The 11,731-nt window shown below is 33.5% G+C and overlaps 1 protein-coding gene across 1 annotated transcript in view; it reads right to left on the reverse strand.

Moving 5' to 3' along the window:
- The window catches only part of LOC133195221 (voltage-dependent calcium channel subunit alpha-2/delta-3-like), a 67,224-nt gene extending 58,315 nt beyond the window's left edge, over nt 1-8,909 (reverse strand). Inside the window, exon 1 of the mRNA XM_061331079.1 lies at nt 8,628-8,909. Within this exon, the coding sequence (XP_061187063.1) occupies nt 8,628-8,755 (128 nt within the window). The 5' untranslated portion in view covers nt 8,756-8,909. The remainder of the gene's footprint in view (nt 1-8,627) is intronic.
- Nucleotides 8,910-11,731: the final 2,822 nt, after the last annotated feature.

The following is an 11,731-nucleotide window of genomic DNA, read 5'->3' on the forward strand; positions in this document are numbered from 1 at the left end:
AACTTGAGTCTACACTACCTGAGGATGCTTCCATATAAATATGACTCATCACGACTTTGCTGTTCTTGAGAAGAAGATTTTTAAAGATTTTTCCTATATATTTCTATGTAAACTTTGATCATCCATTGTGGCCCCGCCCTACCCCCGGGGGTCATGATTTGAACAAACTTGAATCTACACTACCTGAGGATGCTTCCATATAAATATGAACAATCAGGGCTAATAGCTGTTCCTGAGAAGAAGATTTTTAAAGATTTTTCCTATATGTCTCTATGTAAAACTTTGATTGTCCATTGTGGCCCCACCCTACCCCTGGGGGTCATGATTTTAACAAACTTGAGTCTACACTACCTGATGATGTTTTCATATAAGTTTCATCTTACCTGGTCCAGTGGTTCTTGAGAAGAAGATTTTTAAAAATACCATTAATTTTTCACTAATTCTTAATTATCTCCCCTTGGAAGAAGGCATGGCCCTTCATTTGAACAAACTTGAATCATCTTTACCCAAGGATAGTTTGTGGCAAGTTTGGTGGAAATTGGCCCAGTGGTTCTTGAGAAGAAGTCAAAAATGTGAAAAGTTTACGCACGGCCGCACGACGACGGACAAAAATAGATTGCAATAGGTCACCTGAGTGACTCAGGTGACCTAATAAAAAGTAAAGAAAAAGATCATTGGGAAGGTCAAAGGAAAAACTTGATAAATTGTCACCAAATAATGTATTAGTGCATAAGCTTACATAAAAATATCTAGAAAAGTTTCTTTGAAACTGCACAAATTTGAGAAAAGTGAGGTCATGGTCAAAGGCAAAAAAAGTTGATGCAATTAATATTGCATATTATCAAAAATTAAATAGCTCTTATCAATATGTATCAGCATATGAAGTTTGATTAAAATATCATGAATAGTTCCTTTGAAATTTAAGCTAGTAAACACATACTTAAGTCAAAGGAAAGATCAAGGTAAAAAAAGTTATTGAAGTTGAATATTTCTCAAAAGTATGTATCAGCATATAAGGTTTATAAAAATATCTTGATTAGTTTCTTTGAAACAGAACCACTAATGCAAGAAAAGCCAAGGCTAAAGGTAAGGTATCAAAAAATGTTGATGCAATTGAATAGCTCTTCTCTATATTTATCAGCATTTGAAGTTTGACAAAAACATCTTGATTGGTTTCTTTAAAAGTGAGTTAAACACAGTGTGATGGAAGGACGGAAAGACAGAAGGAGGGAAGGATGGAAGATGGACATCTAAACGCAGTGTGACAGAAGGACAGACAACAGATACGACAAATGCTATATATGTATGACCATATTCACGTTAGGGCATAAAATAATTAATCCACACTTGATTATCACAAACCTTTTCTTACACATGAATACCATGTACTTACGTACATAATTCAAAATGATTCCAACTGATTTTTACCTCTCATTTAAAAGTAAATGTTAACTAGTGGGTATTGTTTTTTTTAACAAAAAAAACACATGTCTCCCCTTCTTTACCAACATTAACGAGTGCAAATATATGATCAGGGTCAAAAATAATAATGCAGTGCATCTCAACTCAAATTCTGTGTACAAAATTTCAAGTCTTCATATCAAACGCATCTCAAGTAATGGTCTGGTTGTGTTTTTCTTAATTTGACCTTGAAGAAAGTGGTCAAGGTCAAATATTTTGATGCAGTACATTTAGTTTCAATGTTGTCTTTCCTTGTTCCAAGTTTGAAATCCTAATGTCAAAAAGTTCTCAAGTTATGACCTAGACTATATTTTCATGTAATCGATTGACCTTGACTTTATTAATAGGTCAAGGTGAAAAAATGTTGCCATTCACCCTTCCTCTATACCACCTCTCCATGTTCCAAGTTTGAAGCCTTAATGTCAGGGTTCTCAAGTTATGGTCTAGTCATGTTTTCTCTATTTGACCTTGAAGAAAGGGGTCAAGGTCAAAATTTTGAAGCGTTGCATCTTGTAACAATGTCTTCTTTTTGTGTTACAAGTTTGAAGTCCTAATATCAAAGGGTACTCAAGCTAAGGCCTGGACTCTATTTTGATGTAAAAGATTGACCTTGACATTATAATAATTGGATCAAGGTCAAAAATTTTGGTGGCATGCATCCTTTCTTCATACCACTTCTGCATGTTCCATGTCTGAAGTCTTTATAACAAAGGATTCTTAAGTAATGGTCTAATCAAGTTTTTTCCCTATTTGACCTTGAGAAAGAAAAGAGGTAAAGGTCAAAAATTTTGGTGTGTTGCATCTTGTATCAATGTCTTCTTTCTATGTTACAAGTTTGAAGTCTTAATATCAAAGGGTACTCAAGCTATGGCTTGGACTCTATTTTGATGTAAAAGATTGACCTTGACCTTATAATAATTGAATCAAGGTCAAAAATTTTGGTGGCATGCATCCCTCCTTTATACCACCTCTGCATGTTCCAAGTTTGAAGACTTAATGTCAAAAGGTTCTCAAGTTATGGTCAGATCGTGTTTTTTCCCTATTTGACCTTGAAGGCAGAAAGGGGTCAAGGTCAAAATTCTAATGCAGTGCATTTTGTCTCAAGGTCTTCTTCCTATGTTACAAGTTTGAAGTCCTAATATCAAAGGGATCTCAAGTTATGGGCTAAACTCTATTTTGATGTAAAAGATTGACCTTGACCTTATAAATAGGTCAAGGTCAAAAATGTTGGTGGCGTGCACTCCTTCTCAATGTCATCTATCTATGTTCCAAGTTTGAAGTCTTAATGTCAAAGGGTATTAAAGTTACGGCCTGGACAAAATTTGGATGAAGAAGAAGAAGAAAATCGACAAAAACAATATGTCTCCCCTGGAAGGGGAGACATAATTCTGAAGTCTAACAATTATAACATACCTCGATCCCTTTAAAGTTCTGGGACAGGTTATTCACATTGATAATTTTGTATTTAATACAAAAGGTAGTAAATGAAGATACTTTTGTTAAATTAAATCCTATGTAAATGGGAGCATCATCTGAGCAGGGAAGAGACACCTGTGGATGCAATATTTCTCTATTAAAATATACAAACTGGAAGATATACATAACAGAGGATGACAAGACTGAGCAAGGTATAAAGTCACATACAACAAATCATAATTCAACAGACATTACATGTATGCTTATAATTATTCCCTCTAGCTCAATGACAATTACTGTAGCTATAGCACTTAGATAGTCTCTGCCTTTAACTGATGATTGGGCATTAGATTTATAGGGACATATTAGGTATAACATCAAACCATATAGGTATTACAGATAAACGGGGAATAGCTATTGACTTAATCCCTTGTTGAACAACATAATTATAAAAATTTTAAAAGATGGGATAATTAATGTCATAATATTATTAATAACATGTCACCTAATTACACTCTAATGGCTTACAAATTAATACCATTACTATACAAATGCTCTGGGCATTGGTGGACTTTTATATTGGGACACTGCTACAGTCACCAAGAATGTCCATTGGTGGTGGTTACAAGTCCTGTAAATTCATTTACCATTCATGCAAGTATATACATTGTACATAATAGTGGCACTGAACATTGCATTCCAACTTATCAGGAAAAATGAAACTTAAATAACATTCTTGGCTGGCTCAATTCTATCATTAAACATTATACATTTATTCACAGGGTTTGAGGACATGTGTTTTGTCAAACCAAAGACCCAACTGTTTGCCTGTGGCTATTAGGCCCACGGCAAACAGTTCAGTTTGAGAGTTGGGCAAATGCATTCTACCCAAGAACAGTCAATAAATATTTTGCTAAACCTTTTACATTTTATTATGGTTTATCTCATGCTGGCTTCAATGTTTGCAATGAATTTGTCTAAATATTAATGAAAATTTTGTTGACACTTACTGCGTATTTAACTCTGTCAATTTTGTAACAGTTGAACATCAATGAATGCAAATAAGATATTATAGCAAATCCTGCCTACAATGACGAATATGGCATGACGTAAAAAAAAATGTCAAAGCACTCCAACATCTTATGGACCCATAGACCCGCGAGTCTAACATATCTCATTTCAAGGGTTCAACATTTTAAGGGCCAGACTAATATATCTCTAACATTATTATTTTTTTTTTTGCCACTCATTAAACATTGGAATTAAATGACTTTTTTCCCTTCAAGACACCACATAACACTATAATACCATTTACATTAATCTAATACCCTTTATATTAATATAATACCCTTTATATTAATCCATACAGTAATGTATACAATAGAAGACTGCTTCAAGTCATTCTACCTGTGTATACTGGTATCTATATAAAGCATTGGTGACTTGAGTTTCTGAGAGAGCTATGTCTAGCAGTTCAACAGTGACAAATGAGCAATTTTCACTTCAAAGCTATGTATTAAAAAGCAATCTGTGGTTGAGGTTACTCCTATATCAATATTATAATCACCCTAATAATATACTTATTACAATGTATAAGGCTTATAAAATCACCTAGTCATATGGAGACTTTTTGTTTAAACAAAAAAATATACATGAACACATAGAATACGTATAAAAATACAAATGCAACTATTTTCTTCAGTTATGAAACAATATTTATAGGAAAAAAAACTCTGTCAAAAACCATGTTGACCAAAAAAAAAAACCACTTGCTGACTATTTATAAATGATGACACATCGCTCACCTGAGCACTGTGGCTAGAAAAAAAAAGCAAAAATCAGTTTAGTATTGAAAAGCTTAAATGCATAAGTGGTCCCTACCTACCCCTAAAAGGGAGAGAGAGGGGGGGGGGGTGATTTGAACAAAATAGAATCTATACTAACTAAGGATTCTTACGTATTTTTTGACTAACTGTGACTTTTTTCCAACAAGTTTGAACTTTCATTGTGGCCCCACCATACCCCTGTGGGTCATGATTTGAACAAAATTGAATCTACACTATCTGAGGATGCTTCCATATAAATATGACCAACCATGGCTTTGCTGTTCTTGAGAAGAAGATTTTTAAAGATTTTTCCTATATATTCCTATGTAAAACTGATCATCCATTGTGGGTCCACCCTACCCCACGGGGGTCATGGTTTGAACAAACTTGAATCTAGACCACCTGCAGAAGCTTCAGAATCCATATAAATATGACCAATTGTAGCTTTGCTGTTCCTGAGAAGAATATTTTTTAAAGATTTTTCCTATATACTCTTATGTCAAACTTTGATCGTCCATTGTGGCCCCATCCTACCCTTGGGGGTCATGATTTGAACAAACTTGAATCTACACTACCTGACAATGATTTCACATAAGTTTCATCTTTCCTTGGCTATTGGTTCTTGAGAAGAAGATTTTTCCATGATGCCATTAATTTTTCCCTATTTCATAATTATCACCCCTTGGAGGAGGGCGTGGCCCTTTATTTGAACAAACTTGAATCCCGTTCACCCAAGGATACTCTGTGCCAAGTTTGGTTGAAATTGGCCCAGTAGTTCTGGAGAAGAAGATGAAATTGTGAAAAGTTTACAATGCCAACGACAACAATAGACAACGGACAAATTTCGATCAGAAAAGCTCATTTGAGCCTTTGGCTCAGGTGAGCTAAAAAATACCTTAAAAAGTTCTACAACTCAACGGATTATGCAGAATTGGGTTCCAACAATTTCTGTGCAAGTGTTCTTAATGCATGCCTCAATGGGAAAGCTAAATAATTAGTTCTTGGTTGGAATCTTCTTTAAAGTACACTACAGTAAAACTAGTTTAGCACAAACACAAATATAGCAAATTACGGATATACGTAGTGCAATTTTTGGAAACCCCGGCAAAATCCTTAACAATTCCTTGTACATTTTTACGGATATAATAAATGCAGATAAAGCAAATTTTTGCATATAGCGAATTGATTTTGTATCCCCAAAAGGTTAAAAAAAACCCAAAATTTACATCTTTTAATTATAGCAAACTTTCAAAGATCTTAATTTTTAAAATATTGAACTTTCACTATTTTTGTAAGTATTTTAAATTTGAGATTCACTTCATCTGAAAATTTTTGAACTCCAAGATAATTTTTGGATTTAATACTTCCCAAAATACATTTGGTAGTCATATTTGAAGGAAAAACATCTATATTGCAAATTCGCTATATATACTTAAATGAATTTGTTATACGATTATAACAAATAATGGATATAGTGAAGTAATTTTGCTGGTCCCCAAGACTTTGCTATAACCGAGTTTTGCTGTATATTGTTTATAAATATTCTATCCAAGCCTTTCAATGCTTTGTGTTTAAAACTGCTCTGTCTAGGTTGATTACATATCAACTTTACTTAAGAACTCAATCACTTATAATACAGTCTTTTCAGTATCCCTCCTTCATTATTTTACTGGAGAAGCAATTGGGAATGGTTTTAATATCCTCTTCTAACAGACATAAATGTATGATATACCTGTTTTTACTTTCCAGATCATTCCATGCTTCTGAGAGAACAATAAAATACTTATTTATATATCTGGTTATGGTTAATCATATTGTTAATGATCATAATTTGATAATGGGATACAAGAAGTTTACGTGCAGGAATTGGGACTTGTAAAATCAAATGCAAAACTGCCATTCAATGCATCTAGGTCTATCTATCTACCAGTGAGCTATTGGTAACCACAGACTATAATCAAGAGTAGATTATTTCCAATTTGGATAAAATTTAACCACGCATTCTAACTGGTATCTGTTTACCAGCTTTCTGATAATAATTACACAGTCAGATCCATGCATTTTTCCCCATTTTTTAGTAGCAAGTATGTCTCAGCTTACCCTTCATTTGTATGTATCATTACCCTACAGACTTTATCATATTCAAAATTAGTGTGGTTGGCTGCACTTTCATTAAAATTACAGATATCATAAATATACAATTTCCCAGTCTTCTAACTAGTCTGAATTCAATACATTAATTTCTAGAGTCAATAACTGTATGAAAATCATCAAATTAATTTAATTAATTAAAAACCAATTTAATTGACAGTAACATAAAACATGAAAGTTTTAACCAAAAAATGTATCTGGTTATACAATTAAGTCATTCAATGAATTTCATGTAAAATATTTATGCTGACTAATAAAAAAAAAATCCTTGACAGTTTGTCGATGAAAAGCTTGAAATTTGCTAATTTATTATCATTCTGCATTTTATACTCATCACAAGATATCTGAATGGATGTATTGGAAATTATGAAAGCTGAGACCTCATCCTATTGATCGAGATATACAGAGAAAAGACTAGCAAAGTCTTCTAAAATTCCTAAGGGATATGTAACATAAAACAAGTCTCAACTAGTACCATGTCAAACTAAACATTAATGATTAATTAGTGTGTATTGCGTTTCACTATTTTGTTTCATGGTAGAATGCATGGAATATAAATCATGGTCTCATTTCTATGCACAATGCATGCAAATTGACAAAAGTCTTATACACATGTATAAATGTGTATAAGTTCATTTATCTTTACTCAATTATTAATACTGTATACAAGGTAATTTTCGCCCCGTGTTATTTGTTCCCTTTCACACATGCAAACAATTTTGCCCCATTTTAAATTTGCCCACTCATAGTTCTGTTAAAGAAATTATACTGTTTTCTTTAAATTCACCCATCTATGAGTGAGGCGAAAGGAGCAAAAATAAAACAGTGGTGAAAATTTCCCTGCATACAGTATATCAAATATTTCATATCAAGACTCTGATATCCAGCAGTTTGTTGTAACTTGATATTTTCAAAGTTCACTGAATGACAAATGCATCATTCATGATGACTGTTTTATGTTCTGAGAAAGTCCCCCCCCCCCCCCCCCCCAAAAAAAAAAAATGAGATATTGGATAATGATGAACAAGACAAAATACTACAAAGCAATATACAGCCTTAAAAGGCAGGCCTTTCAAAATCTGCTGGTGCCCAGTACTTTTACCTGGCTGAAATCATGATTGTACTGGCAAAATATTCGATAAAATATTCAATTGAGAAAAATTCAGTTACATATTCGATTAAAATCACTTCCACAGGGTATCTCCTACTTTTCTATAAGTACACCATCTGTTTCTTTTTGAAAACCCTGAAAAGGGATTCATTTATTTCATCTATAAAGCAAACAGATATATGCGAAAATTAGAATTTAGCAAAGCAGGCAAATGTCACTTTTCCTATTTTATTACTCAAGGGAAATTAGGGAAAGCAACTTTAACCATTACTTCACATAAATGTCAAAAAAGATATCAATATATAGTTATATTGATAAAATTTCAAAATTTCAAAAATCCCAATGTGATAAGATTAATAATACATTGTTGTTGCATGGAGATTTCTTTGTTGAATGTACAAGTCTGATATCTAAATTATAAAACTTCAGGTTGTCAGGAAACAATTGTTCATATATCTAAAGCCTAATCAGTAAATTTAATACAAATGCATAGTCAAACCTTGTTATCTCGAACTCGATGGGACTGAGAAAATACTTTGAGATATCCAAAGATTCGAGACGTCCAGGGTAAAATACTTCAAAAATAAGCATTATCCCTGGTATTCTAGATATCAGTGTTTGAGATATCAAAGTTCAACTGTACATGATTTCCTTTCACTTACCTATCCAAAGGTATTTTTAATGGCAAAGTAGGTATAGGTTCCATGCTAGACACAGCACTGGTGTACATCAGCATGATAAATCCAAAGACCACCAAACAAGGAATCATTTCCCTCATCATCGCTGTCATCGTATCACACACTCCTTGTCAATGCCGGCATTAAAAAGAATCACTCCCAGAGAATAAATTATGGATTGCTCTCGCTGCTCCTTTAAGGAGAAAAAAAATTTATCCCATTCTAAATTGTCCAATCATTGTGAGCTGTGACATTTCACTTTCAATAAAATCATGCAAAAAATGTAGCACTTGGTATTTAATAGCCAAGCTATCTTCTAGCTGACAGATGTCTGAAATTCCAGTATTAATATTTCATATTCAACATCCACCTGATAATGATAATTGCCTACACTTCTTAGGTGGCCAGTATCTTTGTTTCATAATTTGCTATATCCAATGACAACAGGACTTATTAATCTATAGCTCATTGACACCACACAAACTCATCACTCAACACTATTCACAAAACAAGTAACATTTTTCAACCATGCATGCCCATGCAGAATTCTCCAAGCGCTTGAATCCAAAAGATCAAATACTTCTTCATTAAAAATTGATGAAGAGCAGCTCCACTGTGACTCTGGTCACTGCACCAGTGGTTCTCCGTTGATGAGATTCAGTATTTAATCCAGCTGACCGATGTCGTGTGAGGAAGATATGCTGTAGGTATAACTCCAAAACACATCTGTATCCATCAATGGCACTTCCACACAATGTAGTACTCACAGCATCAGTTTCAATGGAACCATTATTAAATTGTCCGTGGGTTCAGCTGTCAATATTGGATTTTAATCAATGTTCTAAGCAGCCTAACAAAAACTTGGCAGTTACTCCAATTCCACCGTGAAATGGTTTGCAGACGTATTAGAACAATAGGACCAGATTGTGTATAATAGGTAGGCTATTACATCAATACCAAAAAAAACCCCATTTCAAACAATGCTATCATTAAAATTCTAGTATTTGCTTTTAAGAGAGTTTGATAAACAAGGATTCCTGATACAGGATGTATAACAATATTCTCCAATCTGAGTATCCAATAATCACTTCTACAGCAAATAGATCGTGACAGTTTACAGAAAAACACTTTTCATTTCAGTCAATGCAAATTGTTCTAGCCTATTCCTGCTTCTAAAACATTAACACTGGTAGAGAAGTTTTCCAATACTTTTTAGTGTAAAGATTGTACAGATACAAAATGATAGTTCAATCTCTGTACCTGATCCATCGATAAGTTACGGTAAAAAAAAAAGCAATGACTCATTAACACAGAAAGACTGCAAATGAGCAAAAGGTGTGGTTTTGCTGCCCGCCACCTTTCTATAACCAATTAACAGTGGAACGTTTTTGCACTAAACTTTCCTTTTTTAAGATCGCTTAACCTATAATAAACTTACTTCACCTATAATAAACATTGTCACATGCGGCTGGCCTCTGCTCTCAATGGCTCTAATTGACTTTCCGTTAATGAATTCGCATCACTTCCTCTCAGATTGTGCCGAAGCCTGGCATGTTTTTCCGTTCCAGCTTTCTTCCTTTCAGGATGTCAAAGCTAATCTTGCCTACGACCTGGGAACCATCGTAGGAACGTGGGCTTTGATTCTGTAGATTGTTACAGAAACACATTAAGCATCCAACCTCTCTCTCAATTAAACTTGTAATAACAAGTAGGATGTTATACGAGTTTTACTTCCCATTCTACAAATACAATCCTGGACTGAATCAATGGAGCAAGTTTTTAGCCTTTAACAGATATATTGGTTTAATTGTTCCTACTTCTGTGTAACTCCCTATATTGATTCTACAGGTTTAAGGTAAACTTAATAGCAATCAATGGGTTTGTTTTAATCAGATTCATTAGCATCCTTTAAACTGACAACCATTATCAAATTGCCCTTCACCTTTTTATCAAAAGAAAAAAGAAATAAATTGAATGTGTATATAACTGAAATGCAGAGTTTATGCAACAGTATTCTTAATAATGCATGTAAATGAAGACAATTTACAAACTTTGACACAAATTTTACCTACATGTCTAAATAAGTTTACGTTGACCAAATTTCTGTACAATTTAACCTTGTCGCCAAACCAATTTAACTTATATGCAATGTGCATTGCTAGTGACAGACAGTCCAGTGACAAAAGACATGTAGCTGGTTACAATGTATACACTAAAAAAAGTTAATGAAGCTAGGTGAAATGGGTGTATGACTATACAAGCTGCCAAACAAATTGATTGATAATAAAATATATAAAACTGACCATTGCTTTTTCATATTTATTTCAACTTATCTTCATTTTTAGGCTTTATGCTATATATGTATATGCAACATTCATCATGCCATCAGTATGGCCTAGTAACTGAGGACCTTGGGCTAGTAACTTTGTTACTGCCGCTAGCCCCTGGGCTAGTAACCAATTTTTGAAAATGTACACCCCCGATAAATCCCCAAGTCTAGTTTTTTTTCTACGTGATCTAAAGATTTTCCTAATTTAAGCATGTTATGAGAAAACAAATTCCTATCATTAGTTGAGAGGTAATACCACTCAAACACATTTGTATTAAAGCGATATTCTACTCCATGTAAACTGTACTCGTCTTTATCAAAGTGAAACTATGGAAACAGTTATATCTAGAATGCTACAGGAAAACAATGATAGGATGCCATATATGTACCATATCAATATGTGCTTGGAAATAATATATTATTCAAAACAAGCATGCAAATAGCCTTTACTTAGGAAGTGTAATTATAGCTCTGTCGTAAATATTTGCCTCAATCAATATTAATTCTATTGCTTGGTGAAACAAAGACTATATGCTGCTTTACAGATTGTGTAATGTGTTTACTCATGTCTCCATAATCTAATGGACAATGGATCATCAACACATATAGTAACCTCTCATTCCATTATGGATCAGCAGATCAAATTTTATCCAAAAAAAAAAAATTCAGTCAGTTTTTGTTTCAATATCCAGAGGCAATATTAATCAGGAATCCCACACACTCTCTATTTTGCCATTATTTTCTACTCTTGAAGTTGATC

Source organism: Saccostrea echinata, unplaced genomic scaffold (assembly GCF_033153115.1).
Source record: "Saccostrea echinata isolate AGI-Se365-2 ecotype Australia unplaced genomic scaffold, CSIRO_AGI_Sech_v1 ptg000029l, whole genome shotgun sequence".
In the NCBI taxonomy this organism is placed as follows: domain Eukaryota; kingdom Metazoa; phylum Mollusca; class Bivalvia; order Ostreida; family Ostreidae; genus Saccostrea; species Saccostrea echinata.